This window comes from Hyperolius riggenbachi, chromosome 3 (genome assembly GCF_040937935.1).
Source record: "Hyperolius riggenbachi isolate aHypRig1 chromosome 3, aHypRig1.pri, whole genome shotgun sequence".
NCBI lineage: Eukaryota > Metazoa > Chordata > Amphibia > Anura > Hyperoliidae > Hyperolius > Hyperolius riggenbachi.
Window position 1 is genome coordinate 247,505,007 of NC_090648.1, and position 22,381 is coordinate 247,527,387.

Below are 22,381 nucleotides of genomic sequence, written 5' to 3' on the forward strand. Positions count from 1 at the left end.
GCACCTAAAGAAAGCTTTATTAGTGACAAGAAAAGGAGCCAAAATTCATTTAGGTGGTAGGTTGTATGAGCGAGCAATAAACCGTGAAAGCTGCAGTGGTCTGAATGGAAAAAAAGGGTCTGGTCCTTAACCACCTTAGCGGTATGGACGAGCTCAGCTCGTCCATTACCGCCAGAGGGTGCCGCTCAGGCCCTGCTGGGCCGATTTTGACCAAATAAAAAGCAGCACACGCAGCCGGCACTTTGCCAGCCGCGTGTGCTGCCTGATCGCCGCCGCTCTGCGGCGATCCGCCGCGAGCAGCGGCCAAAGAGGGTCCCCCCAGCCGCCTGAGCCCTGCGCAGCCGGAACAAATAGTTCCGGCCAGCGCTAAGGGCTGGATCGGAGGCGGCTGACGTCAGGACGTCGGCTGACGTCCATGACGTCACTCCGCTCGTCGCCATGGCGACGAAGTAAGCAAAACACGGAAGGCCGCTCATTGCGGCCTTCCGTGTTACTTTTGGCCGCCGGAGGCGATCAGAAGAACGCCTCCGGAGCGCCATCTAGTGGGCTTTCATGCAGCCAACTTTCAGTTGGCTGCATGAAATAGTTTTTTTTTAATTTAAAAAAAACCCTCCCGCAGCCGCCCTGGCGATCTTAATAGAACGCCAGGGTGGTTAACCACTTGCCGACCAGGGCTGTATTGGCTGATCTGTGCTGCGTGGGCTCTCCAGCCCGCAGCACAGATCAGTATTATGCCAGGGCGATCAGACTTCCCCCCTTTTTTCCCCACTAGGGGGATGTCCTGCCGGGGGTTCTGATCGCTGCCGGCCATCTGCGTTTTGCGGGGGGGGCTCCTCAAAGCCCCCCTCCGCAGCCATTTCCGCCCTCTGTCTCCTTACCTCCCTCCCTCCCTCTCTCCGTAATGCGCAGGACGGAGTTCCGTCCTGCGCATTGAAGGATAGGCTTCCACCTATCAGATGTCGGCGATCCCCGGCCAATCAGAGGCCGGGGATCGCCGATCTGCCTTACGGCGCTGCTGCGTAGCAGCGCCGTATGATGTAAACAGCGGGGATTTTTTCCCCGCGTGTTTACATTTTGCCGGAGAGCCGCGATCGGCGGCTCTCCGGCTGTTCACGGAGACACCCTCCGTGAACTGACATGGAAAGGCCGCTCGATCGAGCGGCCGTTTCCATGGTAACCCGCAGACGACCAGTTTACGCCGATCGGCGTTAGCTGGTCGTCAAGAGGTTAAAGGGACACTTAAGTCAAACCAAAAAAATGAGTTTTACTCACCTGGGGCTTCTAATAGCCCCCTGCAGCTGTCCGGTGCCCTCGCCGTCTCCCTCCGATCCTCCTGGCCCCACCAGCAGTCGCTTCCTGTTTCGGTGACAGGAGCTGACAGGCTGGGGACGCGAGTGATTCTTCGTGTTCCTGGCCACATTAGCGCCATCTATGCTGCTATAGCATATATCATATACCATATAGCAGCATAGAGGGTGCTAATGTGTCTGGGAACGCGAAGAATCACTCGCGTCCCCAGCCTGTCAGCTCCTGTCACCGAAACAGGAAGTGGCTGCCGGCGGGGCCAGGAGGATCGAAGGGAGACGCCGAGGGCACCGGACAGCTGCAGGGGGCTATTGGAAGCCCTAGGTGAGTAAAACTCATTTTTTTTGTTTGACTTAAGTGTCCCTTTAAGGGGGGTAAAGCCCGCGGTCCTCAAGTGGTTAAACTTGTATAAACAGGTACAAAGGACAGAGGTGACACAGAAGGGGACACTGGAGGCACAAGGGGGGAAAGAGGAGGTACAGGGGACAGAGATAGCACACTGTTCCGACTTAAGAACAGATTCAGGTTAAGAACGAACCTACAGTCCCTATCTCGTTTGTTAACCGGGGACTACCTGTGCGTATATATATATATATATATATATATATATATATATATATATATATATATATATATATATATATATATATATATATGCATTTGAAATAAATGACAAGGTCATTTTTTGAGCACCACAGAATGAACCTGCTTCCTGAAGAGGCAGTTACCCAGAGAACTGTATTGTTTTAGAAAGATTAGGCTGTTGTGTTAACCCTTTCTTTTCTAGCTCAGACTAGATAGTGGGACTAATCCCTCAAATAAGTGGAGGCAGTTTACCGTTAACATTGTGAGTAGCAGAATTGTATTCTGGACTCTGTATGCCCATTTCCAGCAATCTGGCATATTGACTGTATACATGAGATTGGTTGGTCTGTGTGCCTGAGTAGATTGGGAGGCTTGACGCAGGCTGGCCGTGGCCAGTAGGTGGCGTGTGACATTGGAGCAAAAGTAGCAACTGCCTGTCAGCAGGGCATATACTGGTTTACATATATAGGTATGCTGACGGTGAGCATCAAATTTGGACAGTAGATTTGCTTATTTCTGTGTGCAATGCGCGATTCATGTATCGATGCAAGTCAATGGAAATGCAGAAAATTTGCATAAAACTGTTCATTTGGCGTAAAAATTTGCATGCAATTTTGTAATTAATTAGATGTATTTTCATTCAAATCAGCTTCATTAATATTCATGGAAAAATCACAATGTGAACTTTTGCATACAAGCGCGTATAATTTTTTTTTTTTTTTGCAAAAACGTGCACAAATGTTAGAAAAAGGAAAATAACATACATAATAAATAATAATAACACACATACATAATAAATATTACTTTTTCTGTGTCCTGTGCAGACAGGAACTCAAGTAAATGTATCAAGTCTTCACTGTTTTCTTCCCTTCCTGCCTCAGTGGCCCCCTATGCTCACTCTAAATTTCATGATGCAAATGGAGCTCAAAATGAGGGAAACACAGACAGCAGTAACAACAGAGGTTCCAGCCCTTATGCTATACAAAGCTAAATGAGGAATGGTCTGTCAGTGTTGGGCTTTAATGATTTACTGTAACAAGAAACAACACATGTGCCTGCTTTCTCAGCTCAATCTCTCTTATAATTTCTATTTTTATTCTATATAGAGTGGGAAAGAGTTTGAACCACTATCAGTTTATTATTGTTGTTGGTATGCCTGTTGGGGAGGTTTCCTCTTGCATTATGTGTCTCCCATGGGACAGACAAGAAGAAAGGCAAACAATGAAAGCAGTGAAAAAAAACAAAAAAAAAAACCTAACAGTGATTCAAACTGTTCCCCACTCTGGAAAAAAAATGTCTGTCTATTTCTTTGTTTTGATCACTTCACCTCTCTTCTTTTTGTTTCTGACACCCATAAGAGCAATAGGAAGTGAGTAAAATTCTCAATGTGAAACTTGACAAAAACGTGTCCTAGGTTCTTACCTTTTCTTGCTCTGTTCAAAAACCCCATGACATAAATCTGTATTCATAAAGGCCTTTTCCGCATGAAAAGCCGACATTCGCGAGCAGAGTGATAAATCACCGCCTTGCGCGGTGATTATCATAACAAAAGTAACAAGTAGTCAATTCATAAAGATTAGAGGTAGCGGTATGCGGACGGGTATTACCGCTACCTCTGATGTGGCGAGAAGCGTGCGGAATACATTGCAGTGAATGGGACAGACCTCCCAAGCAGCTGCAGAGAGAACACCGCACAGAGGGACTCCGCCTGCTTCTCCTGTTTCCGCATGTCTCCCGACAGCCTAACACCTGCCTACAGCGGAATATCTCCGCACGCCTGTCACAACTAGCAACATTTTTATGAATTACCACCCTGAAGGCTGAAATACCGACAGCGGTGTTTCCCCGCTCGACGTTACCTTACCGACAGAACTTTTATGAATCGAGGCCATTGTAGGTGAAGTAGGAATATTAGACTTTAATCTTAAAGTGAACCTCCAGACTAAAAATCTACTCAGCAGAACTGAAAAGGCTTGGTGTTTCTTTAACAGTTTCACAGCATCAGAATTTTGTTTTTCTTACCAAAGCATCATTTTTAGCTGCATTTTTAGCTAAGCTCCACCCATCCAAGAAAACTGCCCAGGCTTTTTTTCCCTGATGCTGTGCAAAGCATGATGGGATTTCCTATGTTGTTGTTTACGTTGCCTAGCAACTGGTAGGGGTGATCAGCACACAGGACAGTTTGAACTGTGTCTCATGCTCCCTGTCACCTCCTTTCAACCAAAAAGATGGCTGCCCTCATGAAATCACAAACATTTGCCTGTTCTTTTAAAACAAGGTTGGTAAAAGATTATATTACCTATCTATTTTAATTAATATAACTAATGTAACTTAATGACAGTATGTTTGTTTAGGCTTAAGTTCCTCTTTAAGTACCACTGTCATGTCATTTTACTGGTAATAGCAGTAGAATATTGTACAGGTAGTCCCCGACTTACGAGCGTCCGACTTACGAATGACCCGCCGATACGATCGGCATGGATTCTCTGTTTCCATGGGAACAAGCCAAAACATTTTTTTTCAAATTGGACTTGTAGTTTTTGAGAAAATCGATTTTGAAAAAATCAAAGAAAAAATGGCTTTTAAACTTGTATAAACAGGTACAAAGGGCAAAGGTGACACAGAGGAGGACACTGGAGGCACAGAGAAGGTACAGGGGACAGAGATGGCATAATGTTCTGACTTAAGAAAAGATTCAGGTTAAGAACGAACCTACAGTCCCTATCTCGTTCGTTAACCAGGGACTACCTGTATCGTGTTAGCCTTTAGTAAAAGCAAGAAGTTTTGAATCAGGATGATACCATTTATTGACTAACTTAAGAAGTTTTGAATCAGATGATACCATTTACTAACTGCATATAGATAATAGGATAACAGAGGCGCCAATAGGATAAAAAACACTAAAAGAACTTAAAAACCCATCTTGGTAATAGAGGAGGAAGTGGTGGACTCACCCCCTCCAAGCAGAACACACGACTGTGGATTTTCAGTCAAAACAATTTTATTGGATACTCCAAATAAAGTGCAACGCGTTTCACGGGATACAAACCCGCTTCATCAGGCAATAACAGATAGGAGTAAACAGCATCTGCCAGTATCATCAACACTGAGCGCCTTACTTTGCACTTTATTTGGAGTATCCAATAAAATTGTTTTGACTGAAAATCCACAGTCGTTTGTTCTGCTTGGAGGGGGTGAGTCCACCACTGCCTCCTCTATTACCAAGATGGGTTTTTAAGTTCTTTTAGTGTTTTTTATCCTATTGGCGCCTCTGTTATCCTATTATCTACATCAAGTCCACCCTTGGTGGAGGGTTGTACCCTTCCTTCTTCAACTACAGAGAGCGACTTTTTAATCCTGAGTGGGGTCAGGACAATCTCCCCACCTGCTTTGACAGTGGTTGCCTACTTGGTAACCCTGGTTTGTGAGTATTAAATTAATATTATTACTCTATCAATTATACCTTACCAGTACATACTACACTATATTGGGCTCTTGGTGTTCTCTCTTTTTCTCTTATTAACTGCATATATTCTGACAGGGTGGACAGAGACAAACATTTGGATTACCTTTAAAAAATTTCATTAACAAGGTTACAACCCTCTGACTGAGACCCAAATCAGGAAAGCTAACGTCATCCCTAGGGCTCGGCTCCTGAAATATAAACAAAACCAGTAAGAGGGACGAATCCCACTGGTTGTCACCTAGAACCGACACCTGGAAATCTTAAAATGGATTGCAAAAGAACTTCATTCCATTTGACACAAGGATTACAGACTGAGAAAGATATTCCCTGAACTTCCGCTCCTGGCATATCGACAGCCACCCAATCTAAAACAGATGATTGTCCGGAGTTCTTTGAATAGGCCACAACAGAATGGAACATCACCCTGCCAACAAAAAAGGTGTGAAACCTGCAGACACATCTACTCCACTGACAGGATATCAATACCAGGTACACAACAGGAATACAAGGTAAAAGGCACCTTTTCCTGTGATTCTACTAACCTGGTATATCTGATGAAGTGTGCAAAATGCCCCAAAGGAACTTACGTAGGAGAAACTGGACAAACTCTGCGTAAACGTATGAACAGACACAGGTACACTGTTAATAATACAGAATCTAAACTCCCAGCCCCTACACACTTTCCCATTGAAGATCTTAAATGATCTTTGGGTTACTGCCCTGGAGGGTGGTTTTACATCACAAAATGAGAGACTGATAGCAGAGACAAAATGTATATGTTGGTTCAAATCTGTAGATGACATATTAAACAAGGATACCAATTTCTTAAATTGGCATGAGGTTGATGATGATATTTAATGTCATACTTCTTTTTTAGCCCAGACTAACTTCATCCATTCTGTTTCCAGCTAACTCTTGAACTAGGAATTTAAAATGTCTGTGTGACAGGCAGAGTCTCAGTTGTGTGAGTATTGAGTAAACAATAATATATCACCTAACAACCTCTCAAAGCCCTCTTTGGATGTTTTGTTTTAATTAAGGCATCATAATGACATGTATTAATGTTTCCTAAAAAATCCATGTATCCCCTTTGATGTTGCATGTACTGTATATAGCTGTCTTGTAAGCATATAGGAATCAGTCTGACGAAGGCTGAAAAGCAAAAAGTTTAGCCTATTTATCTCTAAATTAGCCCATAAATGGTATCATTCTGATTCAAAACTTCATCCTTTTACTGGTGGTCCTGAGATTATATTGTAAAATGCGGTGCCCAAAAAAACAAAGACTTATTTTTCCACACATAGTATGAGAACCAGGGCCCATATGCAATTAACTTTTTCTCTTGAGATATCTCCTAGGAGATAATTTTAATCTGCTCTTTAAAATAACTTTTCAGTTTTTTACAATTGAAAAAGAACCTAGGTTGAGTATTTTCTTACTTGCTGGTGATTTAAAAAGGCAATGTGTGAAAATATTACATAGGCGAAAACTCAGGAGAAAAAATAAATTGTATATGGGCCCAGTGATCAGATATCCATTTACCTTTCTGAAGCCTGCTGTTTTGTTCATTCCAGAGCCATGGATAAGGACTGGATGGAAAAATACAGTGTCCCCCTTCTCCATAACCAGATGCACTCGGGGAGCATTTGGATCAAAGTCCCGCACACCGTGATACATCTTGTTAACACCTCCCTAAAGACAAATATTTCAGTTATACAGTTCTAGAAAGGTTTACCAAATGCACAACTGGTATAATGCTGAGCAATAATAAACACGGTGTAGTTCTTTTTATAATAAAGAAAATTGTTGTCTGATTAAAATAATTCCAATTAGAATATGACTAATGTTAGTTGTTCATCTATTCAAGCTTTCTGTTAATACAGAACATTTTCTAGTTCTAAATTATAAGTAATGTATTCAATGAGATTTAAATGTTGAACTAGAGAGGTATTTACATAATCAATCAAGAAAAGACACTGGCAAAAGGAAGGAAGCAAATGTATCCTGGAAATATGCAGTCACATGACGCTGGAAACCATTAGAGATGTCAGAGCATATTTCCCAGCATCCTTGTGTTGCAGGAGAAACTACCGTATGTGTCCTGTATATGAGGAGGCTGTCTTGTAGCTTGGTAAAGAGGTAAAATATCTCAGTATGCAAACAGGAAGGTAGCTAGGCCTAAGGACTGATCTCCATTGGCTGTGATTATCTGCGTTTTGTGGAACGTTTACAATTTGCAAAGCGCGAGCAGACAGGCTCTCTAATGGGAAATCATAAAGGTACATTTTCATTAGTGTGATTCGATTGTGGTGCGATTTTGCCCAGTTCTAAATGTCAGTCCTGCTGCATTTTTTATGCATTTACACAAAGTAAAGGAGTGCAAAAAAAAAAAAAATATAGCAATTAGGGTGCCATTTGATCTTTTTGCGATCCAGCAAGAAAAAAAAATTCTCCCCTCTCTTCCGTTGCAAACGCAGATGCGCCATGGTGTAAAACCCATTGAATGAAATGAAAATCGCACCAGCAACTTGTGCAGTGGATAAAGGTAACCATGATCACATCACAGCGCGACTGTGATCCTAGTGGAAAACAGCCTTAAAGGGACTCCGAGGCACCTCTCATGGGCATGCCTTTAAGGCTCCGACCAGCAAAGTACTTAAAGATGCATACCTTCCTGTAGCACAGGGCAGCACTGAACAAGGGTCAATTTCTGAGGTTCTGAGTACCACATTGCCAGGGGGAGAGTCCTAAGTGGATTAGGACCCTCTGGAAGTAAGTGTGTTACCTCGAATCACCTGTATTGCCCTGTTTTATCCAGAAATAAAAGAACAGATATTTTTCCACTAAAAGCATCCCTGTCTGCTTTGTTTGCACTTTGAGTGCACACCGGTGGTGGAGTGGAAAATTACATACCAGAAGAAGGATATACCTGCGCTGTGACTCATTGCTAATATATTGACTTTTTGGATATAAGGATTCTATCCTAGCACAGCTGCAACTCTATTCTACACGCTTAAGTGGGGCGCCACAGTACATACTGCACAGAATACCTTTCTGTAGTTTGTGCTCTCCTCTTTCATTTGATGCCTGCATTACTGTTCTACACCAAATAGTTTTCGTTTGATTTCAATTTAAAAATCGCGGCTGCCATCTTGGCTATGTTATAACTCCCTTGACTTCTCTGTTAGAGAAGTGCAAATACTTGGATTTTGGCAAGTGTAGTCAGGTGACCAGCAGGCACTAGTGCAGGAGACAACATCAGGCCCTCACAGCAACCTTACTGGTAGTATGTAAAGTACATCTACATGGATGTCATTGGAATATTAAAACTTTTAAATGTAACTGCAAGCTTTATTCTTTAAAATCATAAAAGGGTCAACAATCCGAGGAACACGGCACCTCCCTAACACTACTGGACAGATTCCATTCAGGACAATGAGCAGCAACAAAGGTCAGCAAAAGTCCAGCACTCATCTGATCTATATATTTACTATTCCCTGTAGTAACCAAGTATTTATACAGTCTGATTAACACATTTCAAGACTAACAACTTGCCCCAGCACTAATGGTATCTTGACTGAGGATACAATGTCAATTAACACCATGTGACTACTTCCTTGGATTAAAATAGAGGCTTATAAGGCTTTTAAACAAAAACTGTTGAGAGAGTTATAAGGAGGTTGCCATCTTTTTTCACTCTAGAAAATGGCAATTGCCTGGCTGCCAATTCCAGAGCCACGCACCTGGAGCACATACACAGCCAATACAGGCAGACCTGAATCAGATCACTTGATTGCATATTATTTTTGTGTTAAGGACTCAGAAAGTACAGTATAACAGCTATTTAGGAAGGTAAAAAAAGATAGGAAGAAGCTAGCTAACCTCCCATTCTGGATAGTCATGCTGCTTTAGTTCTCCTTTGTGTGTTCCAGGGACAACCACAAGGCAGCCATTGCTACGATCTATACGCTCCATAGCTGTCCAGGCACAGACTACCCGCTCTGCAGGTCTGAATGGGAAATAGTGCAGATCTTGATGCATTGGGTGACGAGAGGTCTTTTTACCTTGCAGAGAAAGAAAGAAACTACCGGTAAGTCTTTTATGCAGACAAAATAGGAGCAAAAGCACAGTTGCTCAGTCCTCAGTTTCTCAATTCACAAAATGAATAATTTTCAGTATCTAATTTGAAACAATGTAAACAGTAACAGATGCAGGAGTTACCCTGCAATCCTGCTGGACCAGGCACATCAGCTACCTTGATGGGTGAGATGCAGTAATGTAGATGGTCTCATTTAATTGCTTTCTGTTAGGGCCTGTTCCTACTACGCACACTATGTTGCATTTCTACATGAAGAATTAAGGCATGGTGATGCATTACCTATTACTTTTAGGCTGCTTTCACAGTGGGACGTTACAGGCGCACGTTAGAGCAGCCTGTAACGCAGCCCACTGCACAGTAATGAAAAATCAATGGGCTGTTGCGTTACATTGTAACGCTGCACGTTCTGGGAAAGTGCAGCATGCTGTGCATTATACTGGGCTTTAGCTGCGTTAGACTGCTTGCACATGCTCAGTGACTAGCCACATGGCTAATTAATATTCACTGCATTGTGGTGACTTAACCTGGACTCATAGTGTTGTCCGGATCATGAATGAATCATTCATTTGATCCAGATCTTTTTTGTGAGTCGAATCATCCGGATCATCACAATGAACGATTCGTTTCACAGTGGATGTCTGTCTGGAAGAAACAGGAACATACAGAATGTACAGTGCAGGGAAAGTCGTGTCCTGCTAGTCATTTCACCCCCAGTCTGCTTCCCTAGTAAAATGATTCAAATGATTTGGTTCAAAGATCCGGATCTTTTCAATGTTCCGATTTGAACCATCTAAATCTTTGAAAAGATCCGGACTTCCCATCACTAGCCTGGAGCGGCTGTTCTATCAGTATAGATAGAACAAAAACAGCGCACCAAGAGCCGCATAACGCGGCTCAATCTGACGTCCAACTTCAACACCACCATGCGTTGCGTTAGGGGCACGTTATGCGATCTTTTAACGTCCCCTAAAACGCAACGTCTTGGTGTGAAAGAGGCCTTAAAGGGAAGGTCCAAGCAAAATAAAAAAATGAGTTTCACTTACCTGGGGCTTCTAGCAGCCCCATGCAGCCATCCTGTGCCCTCGTAGTCACTCACTGCTGCTCCAGTCCCCCGCTGGCAGCTTGCCGACCTCGGAGGTCGGCGGGCCGCATTGCGTACATTTTTACGCATTCCTGCTAGTGCAGGAACATTAACACATACATTTTTACGCATTACTGGTTCAATGTGTAAAAATGTACGCATTGAACAAGTAAAAATGTATGTGTTATTGTTCCTGCACTAGCGGGAATGCGTAAAAATGTACGCAATGCGGCCCGCCGACCTCCAAGGTCGGCAAGCTGCCAGCGGGGGATTGGAGCAGCAGTGAGTGACTACGAGGGCACAGGATGGCTGCATGGGGCTGCTAGAAGCCCCAGGTAAGTGAAACTCATTTTTTTATTTTGCTTGGACCTTCCCTTTAAGGTGGGTATTCAGATTATGCGCATCGCAACTTGCAGCATAATTTAAAACCACTGCCCTGTAATGTGTATGGCATTTTATGTTAACATAACTGAAGCATTAGTATGAATAACATGTTAAAACATGCATAAAATGCATTGTATACATGCACAATACAATCCACATATTGCATAACACATATACTGTAAGCCCTGATTCACTAACCTGCAGCAAGACTGCCATGTGCAGGCAGCCCAAGGCAATATTACAATTACTACTGCTACCAGCATAGCATGTGTTGCATAATTAACGTGACCCTGATTACCTAAGTAACGCGGGCATTGCTAGCATAACGATTGCTGCAATGCGTGTTACCCTAGCAATGCTCGTGTTAATTAGGTAACCTTACTGTCAGTTAATGAGTTGGGGCTAGTGTGTGAATGGGTCCTTACCATAGCAGTAATAAAGAGGAAGGCCAATGTGTGAGACATTTTGTATCCTGAGCCACAGTTATATATTAGTAGTGCTTTTGATGTGACTAGACTGGAACTCACAAACCTATTCCTAGAAATTATTTTCTTGATACCTTGAAATTGAAATGGACAATGTTCAGCATGATTGCCCTCTCTCTTCCTGCCTGCCCCAGATTTTTCAACCTGTAGCCTCTTATTAAAGCAGCGTGGAGCAATCCAGCTCTAGTTTCACTTAACCACTTACCATTCCTGGGTTTACCCCCTTATGATTCCTGACAATTTTGACACTTCAGCTGTGTCACTATTGATACAGCGAATCCAACTAATTTTCATATAACAAATGCAACTGCTATAAAACACCTCAAAATATATTCCTTGGCTCCTCCCACCACATATGCCTTAATTCATGACTAGTTGGGCATGTTGCAGACCATTATCCCCAGACTGTGTGCCTGTAGTGATGGGATCTGATCGCTAGGATGACAGTTATGTAGACCCAGATACTGTACAGGTGTGTTGCAAGGCAATGGCAGAGCGAAACATCTGTGCAGCATTGGGGCTTTCAAGCAGACCTGAACTCAGAACTTCCTCTCTGCTCTAAAAGATAAGCAACAGCATAATAACCTTTAAAGAAAAAACATTTATTTGTTACAGCTGATAGAAGTCCTGCAATAATCTAAGTGTGTCTACTTCCTGCTTTCCTTAGCTGCTCTGCCAAGATTCCTGTGATTCCTGATTCCCAGCTGAGAGATCAAATTACAGTTGTGATTAGTCACAGATGAGGGGGCATTAACCCTCCTGGCGGTTTGTCAAAATCCGCCAGGGGGCAGCAAATACGTTTTTTTTTTATCTCTTGTAGGGCTTCCCCCGTCGCCATGGCGACGGGGCGGGATGACGTCACCGACGTCAAAGGGGACTCCGATCCACACCACGGCGCTGCCTGGCACTGATTGGCCAGGCAGCGCACGGGGTCTAGGGGGGGGGGCTGCGGCGACGCGTATAGCGGCGGATCGGCGGCGATCGGGCACTGCACGCAGCTAGCAAAGTGCTAGCTGCGTGCAGCAAAAAAAAATTATGCAAATCGGCCCAGCGGGGCCTGAACGGTGCCTCCCGGCGGCATAGCCCGTGCTCAGCACGGGCTTACCGCCAGGGAGGTTAAACAGGCTACTCACTATATAGTGTCCCCAGGGCTTGAATCAGGAGGCTGTTCCCCTCAGTGATACAGTGATGCCTGCCATGCAATGTGCATTATACCACTTGTGCGCCAATAAGTTCTTTCTAATGCAGATATGTGAACAAGACCAATGAGTTGTATAGGCCTTGTGTTTGCACACCTTAACAAGTTGCATTGTTATGCAATGCTCATAGGCCCAACCCAATATCTATCTGTTTGTAATGAATAGTAACTTATCAGCTGCGGTGGATAGCAGTACCACCGCAGCTGCTTCTGGTTCCCTGCCTGTCAGTCTCTCAGCGCCTCGGGCGTCTAGCACGCCGAGGACAGGCGTGGGCAGTCAGCGCTTGTCGGCTGCGGTGGACGGAGGGTCCACCGCAGGTATTGTTGGGTCCCCGCCTGCCAGGTTTTCCGCGTCCCAGGCGTCTAGTACGCCGAGGATGCGCGTCTCTACTGTTCTCCAGAGTACATTAGCGCGTGAGCGCTCACCGCCAGGATCTTTATGCCAGGAGGAGGCGCGTCAGCTGACCGGCTGACGTCAGAGGGCACGCTTGCCTCTCCTGATTGGCTGAGGCTGCTGGGCGTGCCTCGAGGGTCTCCTCCGCTTCTTAAGCCTCTCGGCTTCACTTGCAATTTGTCTGCTGTCGTGAATACTTCGTGTTAGCGCTCAGACCTTAGATAGTTCCGGTGTGCTTTGATCTGGGAGGAAAACAGGGATTTCACACAAGACTAGGAATTATTATTACTACTGTTATTATTGCTTGATTATCTGTGTATGACTCTGGCTAGTTCTGACCAATCTTACTCTCAGTGATTCTGTATCTCTGCCTATCTGATCCTGGTGCCAAACCTAGCCTGATACTCGTTCTGCCTCTGTCTCCTGATTTTGTACCTCTGCCCATCTGATCCTGTTGCCAACCTTGCCTGATACTCGTTCTGTCTTTGTCTGTCGATTCTGTACCTGACCAGTCTGTCTGTTGCCGAGCTGATCTGTCTGACCATTCTGCTCTCACCAGGGACCCTTTGTCTCTGTTGAGAGGTTCAGTACGGGTAGTGCCCACCAGCTCCTCTGGTGAGGTAGTGCTAATACTGCCAGTACTACTGTTACACCAATCACTACACTTAGTGCACTTAGTGTGATTACGTCACTTCTTAGTGGCATATTAGCATTGCTAGCTAACACATCAGTATCTATATATCTGTATTATTGGTGATTCTGCAGATCATCATATAATCAGGTATATATCTGTATTATAGGTGATACTGCAGATCACCTGATAATCAGAAATTTGTTCTTGCTAACACCAATTGTTACACTGTTACTATTATACACTTGAAACACATCTCACGTGAATGTTGCTCTGTTACTTAGCAACTAGGGAGTAATGGACCAGTGGTCATGTGAGATTTAGGGTGAAAGGAAGGGGAGGACTTTCAGGCTACTACACCCTGATGTATTGTCCAATTAGGACAGGAAACACATAACTGGTTATGTGACACAAGGGAGGATCAAATTACAACTTGTGATTAGACACAAACGAGGGGGAATTAAACAGGCTAAACTCTCTAAATACACACATTGTGGATTCATCTATGTTTTCCTTCTGTCCTGTGCAAGAGTTCAGGTCCACTTTAAGATGTGTGCACACCTCTAATGAATGTTGTCTGTAACAATTGTTAGGGTAATTTAAATTTTCCAGTTGGCTATTCCTGTAGCATGTGTTTTACTTACTTCATCTGGATCCAGCGTGACACACTCACAACCTGTGAAATACACCAACTACACATGAACTCTGCACGTCAAGGAATGAATATTCAGCCACAGGAGCTCCGTCTCCCCAAAATGCCGGTATAGCTTGGATGTCGTCTTCCACTGACAGAAACAGCACTATCGCCGGTTACTCCCCTAATGCCTTTTACCTACATAGAGCAGTGCTGATTTCCAGCCTGCTTTCCAGGTGTGCACATTCCTTAATATCACTTTCTAGTTGCTTGAGAAGTTGAGAGTCAATGTTAAAAATAGCCCTAGCAAAAAAAAAAAACAGTACTATACCCCACACTGTATAGTTACCAAAAACTTTGTATTACAGAACCACTAAAGTAAGCAGTTAAATTCTGACAGAACGGATAGGTTTTGGACTAGCCCATATCCTCATGGGGGATTCTCAGGATAATCTTTGTTTTCAAAGGCATTTCTTGAATGGCAGTTGCTAAGTCTAACTGCCAAGATCGAGTGCAATTGAGTAGGGAGGCTGGCATCTTACTATTTTGGCAGTTAGACTTAGTATTCAGGAAATGCTTTTGAAAACAAAGAAAACCCTGAGAACCCCCACGATGAGATTGACTAGTTCAAAACCTGTCCATTCTGTCTCTTTCACTCCTTATTTTTTTACTATAGTGGTGTAACGATCGGTGTAACAGAGAGGGTCTGATTACCGGTGAACTGCAGTATCACCGAGAATACAGAATATACCCGATTATTGGTGATCTGCAGTATCACCGATAATCAGATATATATTCTAACCTCTGGATACCTGAGGGATAGGAGTGTTTTGGTGTAACAGTAATACTTTGAGTATTGCACCTTAGGAGAAGGTACAGAAGCAGTAAGGAGTACTGCACAGAATAAGTTCCTTCCGTATGCCCAGACTCTCCCGGGGGAGGAGCTAGGCTGAGGATAGGAAGGACAGAACGTGAGTGACACCAGAGAGAGGGTGTCACTAACAGGTCTGGGAACTGCCTCTAACAGTAAGGCCAGTTCTCGAGGTCGGGCAATCCAGGTCGTTAACACACAGACAGATACGGTACAGATTCAGGAGACAGATACGGAATCCAATAAACAGGCAGGGTTTGACAACGGAGTATCAGAATAGCGGGGTACAGAATCGAGAGGCAAATACAGAGTCCAGAAACGTGCAGAGTTTGGCAACAGGATATCAGAGATAGCAAGGTACAGAGTCAGAGTTCAGCAGGATAGTCAGGCAGGCAGAAGGTCATAACAAATAATACAGTTCAATATTCCTAACGCTAAGGTGTGAGGTCCGTGATCGTCAACTACTTTGGAAACTATGCTAGAACACAGATACAGACAAGGCCTGAGTGCTACCACGTAGTGATCGCAACGACAGACAACCAGAGAATGACCAGCACCCAGTATATATACACTTGTGCTCTCCAGCACCTCCCTCAAGTGCTGGACCAATGAAAGTTGCTGTGATTGTCAGCTGACTGGCCTGGTCAGCTGACCGTTCTCTGACTGCCATAAAGGTTCTGCCTCTCCGCGCGCACGCGCGTCATTCTGAACCTAGGTGGACTATCAGTCCCAGCCCCCCCAGTACTGCTTTGCAATGTCTCCGCTGACCCATGCGCGGGGTTGGTCGCACCGCTATCTGCACCGGCGGCTGCCTCCCCGCGCTGGGTCAAAGTGTCAGCAACAGAGCCATGCGTGCTAACCGCCGCGTCAGACGCGGCGGTTTTTCCGCGTTTCGCCATGCTCTCTATGGAAACAGCTGCCTCACGCTGAGTGGAGGCGGCTGATTTTCCGCGTTTTCTTACTAGTGGTCCTTTAATGTTGAAATACAGTAATGAAAAGCAAATTAAGTCAAAGGACAGACCTGACTTCATGTAACAGAGATTTATAACTGTATAAAGAAGTGTAAAAGTAGATTTTTGTGTCCTGCAAGCCAGGATTTTTTTTTCTGGTTGCTTGAGAATTCTGGCTAACTGAGTTCTGGTTAAAGGGGGTTTTACTGTAAATCCATTCAGGTCAAACGTATCTGGCAAATGCTGAGGAAAGCAAATATTTCCCCTTTAAATGTATTTCCTGGTACACCTTTACGTAGATAGAAAAAACAAAGTCTTGTAAAAGTAATACCTTTTAAACCTACATAATTTGTTTGGCTAACACAGTACATAAACATTTTTACCTGTACACCTTTATTGCCACTTACCTGCATCAGGTGGCTTATTTATCAGCATGGTATGCATGGCCATAATATTCGGTCCAGTAAAGCATTCCACATAGTTCACAATCTAAGGAACATTAACAAAGGTCTAGTGAAAATGCATAATAATTCCTACAAAGATGTTATACTGTAATTTGGCTGGGGGGAGGGGTGACATCGATATCGCCCAGATCAGCGCATAAGGGTGATTATAGCCAATACTGGGGATGGGAGGAACGCTCAGTGTGGCTAAAAAGTGCTGATTTGCTCTACGCCATTAGCCCTTGATGAGTACATCAGTATGAAACGTATAGGACGGAGGGACGGGAGAGATTAGCACGAGACGGACTTGTTGTTGTTACATGCTTATCTATGGAAATGTGAGTGCACTATTTGTAATTCTTTTATAAAGTAATGTTTTACGCTATGAGGAGCTCCTTTAGTTATTAGAAAACCTGTGTAAGGTCTAATGCAAGATGTGCAAGGAGAGTTACTGAGTGATGAGAGAAGGTTTGAGTCACGGAGTGAAGAGCACGAGGTGCAACATATATAGTGTTACAATATGTTTTTTTTTCTATCTCCATTTTCTCTGGAGAACCATACACATATAGGATCAAGTTGGGACCAATTGTATTAAACGTGTGAGCGCAGCATACTTCAGGAAAACTCGAACATTCACTTTACAACAATGGCAGACAACTTAGAAAATGAAAGTAATGGAAGTAACCAAAGCCAAATATCACAGGGGTGAGGGTGGCGGGGCAAAGGGTATAAAGCCACGCTGAAAGCATGGCCAGGATGAAGTGTATGGTACATCCAGTAAAAATGAGGCATGGCAACAGTTCAATCATATACTGGCTTTATTATCAATGAGAAGCAGACGTCATTGACACAGTAATAATACTAGCAACAGGTAGAGATTGCCAACGGCAGACAAATATCAACAGCATCCAAATATAAATAACAACAGGCATATATTATTATTATTATTTATTATTTAGTATTTATATAGCGCTGACATATTACGCAGCGCTGTACAGTGTATATATATATTGTCACTAACTGTCCCTCAAAGGAGCTCACAATCTAATCCCTACCATTGCCATATGTCTATATTATGTAGTGTAAGTACTGTAGTCTAGGGCCAATTTTTAGGGGGAGCCAATTAACTTATCCGTATGTTTTTGGAATGTGGGAGGAAACCGGAGTGCCCGGAGGAAACCCACACAGACACGGAAAGAACATACAAACTCTTTGCAGATAGTGCCCTGGCTGGGATTCGAACCAGGGATCCAGCGCTGCAAGGTGAGAGAGCTAACCACTACGCCACCGTGCTGCCCAATATATTAATAATATGCAGTTATTACCACTAACAGACAGACTGCCAAGTAATAGCTACACCAGAAGCAGAATATCTCAGAATTCAAAGCTGCACACAGTTTACAAAAAAAAACTGCACACAAGCAGGAAATCTGCATTTTCTTAACCATTTGAAGTTGAAGGACAACTTTGCCTCCTACTTTATCCAGGGCGAAATCATGTTTTTCTGAGTAACATTTACTTGCTTCTGAGTCCTGCATCTAATCCTGAAAGTCACCTGCATTAGAAACATCTCACCTGCACCTGTATTATGCTCCCTGCACACTGCATGTGATTCCAGTTTTTACATCCGATTCCCATTCCGATTTTTAATTGTTACTGCATGTTGCGTTTTTTCCTCCGTTTTTACTGTTGATTGCATTCAGGGAAAATCAGAATTGCAAATCAGAAACGGAATCGGAAAATGGATTTGCAGTGTGCAGGGAGCCTTAGTATGTAATAAGAAAACACACTACCTGTGGTAGACTGCAGTATCTATACAAATCAGGAACCTCTTGAAAGTCTTGAACCTTTGTTATAGCTTTTTGGTCAGGAACAAATTCTGATTTAGCAATGGCAACATCTCGCATAATAACCAGTCCTGGTGCCGTCAATTCCTTCTTGCACAGTTTCTCAAACACATTCCTACACAGAATAATCACACATCCATAAATAAAGTACATAGAGTGGATATAAAAGACTTCAGATTTAACTGAGCAATGTCCACATTTTTTTAGACAAAAGTTTCTTCCTTACATAACCTCTGCATGAAGATTTATACAAAAAGCATTTAGTGACATATATATATATATATATATATATATATATATATATATATATATATATATATATATATATATATATATATATATATATATATATATACATACATATATACATATACATACTCAAACTCAAATAATAGAGGAATAATTATCTTTACACAGCACATCAGAGATGTTATAAAGATAACATAGCTTAATTGTAGGTTCACTGCCAGATAAAATACTTCATCAGCCTCATGTTTTGATAATAAAGGTGAACTGCAGTAGCTTTGTTATCGTGCTCTGATTTGTCAATCTGATGTCTGAATGCTTACATAGACAAGCAACATTACAGAGTGTGGATCTTATTCTAAAGCGTACTACAGGTATATAATGGTATTATGTCTTGTGCATCTCTACACTATATACGGTCATATGCAGAACATAAAAAGACATTTCAGTGATTCAGAAAACATTTGTACCTGAACTCATCAATGTCCTCATGTGACACCAGATTCTTTATGACAAGAAATCCATTTTCCTCATAGAAGTGTCTTTGTTCTGTGGTCAGCAAATCATTATCCAAAGTGTATCTGTAAAGAGAGAGAACAGGAATAAATCCCCCTCCTTATTCTTTTTAGAAGGAAGATGGTAACCAAATACACAAATGACTGCATTATCTGATATAACCATCGGTAACCTGCAAAGTAGAGAAGCTTAATGTACAAGGGAACTCAGTATACACAGAAATAAACCTATTTCAAAGAGTTGGCTTCACTGAACTAGAAAACATGACTCCTTAAAACTGGCCTGGATTTAATAATAAAAAAATATTTGTGTAAATGTCCAAGGTAACCTTACAAAAACCTCAATTAAAGTGCTCCATAGATTCTGCTCTACATCTTATATGCCACAATTTTTCAACCTCCAAACCCAGCAACTGCCCACAACCGTGACCGCTCTGCGTGTGACGTAGTCGTGACATCATGCGCATGCACAAAGCACTCCCGGCCGCGTGCCGACGGACGTGCAAAGCTGTGCCAGCGCAGTGATGACTGACTCCGGTGACCCGGAAGAGGATGCCGGAGGGCAATTAGTAGCATCAGAGGGGCAGAAAGGGGAACAGGGGGAGCGGTGGACATCAGGACGGCTGTATTAGCGAGGCCTATTTTTAACATCAACTCTCAAGCAACCGGAAAGCACACTTATCTGGCATCAGCTGATCCACTGTGCTGCTGGATAACAGGACTCTACAGTATAATTACATAGTAACGACTGGCAGGAGCCTTAGGTGAGGACCATGGCACTTCCTCCTTACAAGTTAGTTTTTGCATGGAGCCCAGAGTTTTACTTCATGAATGTAGTGGTACATTATTATTAAACATTATTTTCATGCCATTTTAGCGTAGTTACTGTAAGAATGCTTATAACGATTATCCTGCCGCCATTTACATATCAGAGTATATCACCTGTGACACTTGCTGAATATAAAAATTGTACTATAGTTATCAGCTCACACATACAATTACTTCATGCTCTTTTAATTCATATTCAGAATGCAAATGTACTTACTTGAAGCTTGCTGGATGAGTGGCAACTGAAACCTGGCCTGACACAGGAACTGCTGTCTGAAGCATTATGTAAGGCAACCATAATGGTTTCATGTGGTATTTTTTAAATTAAAACACAGAACCGAAGATTTCTCTATGAGCCACATTTAAGCTGCAATGTGCAGTGGGTGCAGGCCACATTTCTTGCAGAGAAAAATACATACCCTTACAACTTACTTTAATGCAACCTCATCACAGAGCCTAGTGTGGTCAAAAACACACACCCGTTACCATATTTCCACTTTATTTCATCATAAATACCATGTAACTCGCACAATGCACAATAAGGCCTCTTGCACACTGCAAGCAATTCAGATTCAGATTCCGCTTTTTAATCTGTTTTTACTTCCGATTCAGATTCAGATTTGCAGTTTGCCCCTTGCACACTGCAAATCTGAATCTGAATCGGAGGTAAAAACTGATTAAAAAGCGGAATCTGAATCTGAATCGTTTGCAGTGTGCAAGAGGCCTAAGTGGCACTGCAATTGCCATCTCAATCCCACTGTAACAGGCTGCGATGATGGAACACTTCACAAGATAGGGATCTAGCTGTTTAGAGCGGTCACTTATTTGTTGAAGCTGGACCAAACACAACAGGAGCTGTGTGCAGGGGACTGCTGTGTTGCTGGAATCGGAAGCATCTGGGAAGATTTTGCACTCAATATAAAAAATGCATAATCAAGAGATTGTTTTCAGTGACATTTACATGTAAAACCCAATGAGTAAACCCAGGAATACAGACACCAGAATTAAACTTCAAAATAAAGCTTTCCTGTAAGGGTCAGCCTTATGGTGGCCAAACACATGACAATTTTTTTTTTCCGATTAGGCAATTTCGATCCTTTTTTTTTGCTCAAATGAAAAATTAGACTCTTGTAACCAATGTACCACACGCGTATGTTCGATTTTAACACAAACACAACACAAAAACTATCAAATAAAAGAATGAATAAAATAGAAGGCTCTCTATACCAGCCTTTCAAAAGTACTTGTACCGCATACTGCTGCCACACTGTTAACCAACCAACCAACCAACCCCGTCACTGCCACATAACGCCAGTCCTGCACTCCCTTCACTGGCTACCTATAAAATGGAGTATTCTTTTCAAGATCAGCCTACTGACATTTAAATCACTGCATAATCTGGGCCCTGGAAACATGAAAGAAATGTTGCAGCTGTGTAACAATCCCTGCAATCTCAGATCCACAGGTTCTAATAATCTAGTCATACCCAGAGTCCCAGAGCCTTCTGTCATACCACTCCTACATAATGGAACTCCTTACCTCAGCAGATCAGGTCAGTTCCATCTCTGGACGTGTTTAACCTGCTATGGACTGCCTAACGCAGAATGGCAGCAGGTCTGCTGGCTCTAATTTTCCGCGATTCAATTGGGGCTCGCACGAGCGCCCGCTCCCGTCAGCGTGCACAGCAGGCCCCAGCGATCAGCCAATGATCGGCGCTGGCAGGCTATTTTTTTTTTCTAGTAATTATTTATAGAAGTATTTATTTAGCGCTGACATCTTACACAGCGCTGTACAGAGTATAGTCTTGTCACTTAACTGTCCCTCGGAGGGGCTCACAATCTAGTTTCTAACATAGGCATATGTCTATGTATGTATAGTGTAGTGTTTGTAATGTAGTCTAAGGCCAATTTAGGGGGAAGCCAATTAACACATCCGTATGTTTTGTTTTTGACAAAATTTTTGTTAAAGTTGTGAAGTACCGAATTGTGAAAAATGGCTGGGTCACTAGGGGGTATAAACCTCTGGTCCTCAAGAGGTTTAATCCAGACTAAAAACCCACCTGTTCAATTTGGCATTTGCAGAAATATAATTTTTGTACCCTATGGAAGAAAAGCGCTATAGAAATGTTATTGTTATGTAATTAGTAATGTAATAATGTGTAACGGGTGCTCTGTGCCATCACTGCTATGTATAGAAACACACAACACAAACAACTTTAGAAAATTTGCCTTACATTAGTTCCTAATTTATTTTAAACAACAATACTACATGTACTACAGTTAAGAAATACATTTTATCTAATGTGTCACTTTGACAAATAAAGTTTCTTTATTCTTGAATGTAAACTTAAAATCAGTTCGAATTACTTTCATACAACCCACCACACACTATTCAATTTCTGACAAAATTGATCAGATTT

General features: G+C 42.8%; 1 protein-coding gene across 1 annotated transcript in view; it reads right to left on the bottom strand.

Moving 5' to 3' along the window:
- LOC137563533 (phytanoyl-CoA dioxygenase, peroxisomal-like) overlaps positions 1-22,381 on the bottom strand; it is a 44,769-nt gene that overhangs the window by 14,078 nt on the left and 8,310 nt on the right. The window contains exons 2-7 of the mRNA XM_068276112.1: positions 20,180-20,235; positions 19,090-19,200; positions 18,320-18,488; positions 16,491-16,572; positions 9,239-9,420; positions 6,899-7,048 (exon numbers count right to left, since the gene is read on the bottom strand). Coding sequence (XP_068132213.1) covers positions 6,899-7,048; positions 9,239-9,420; positions 16,491-16,572; positions 18,320-18,488; positions 19,090-19,200; positions 20,180-20,235 — 750 coding nt within the window. The remainder of the gene's footprint in view (positions 1-6,898; positions 7,049-9,238; positions 9,421-16,490; positions 16,573-18,319; positions 18,489-19,089; positions 19,201-20,179; positions 20,236-22,381) is intronic.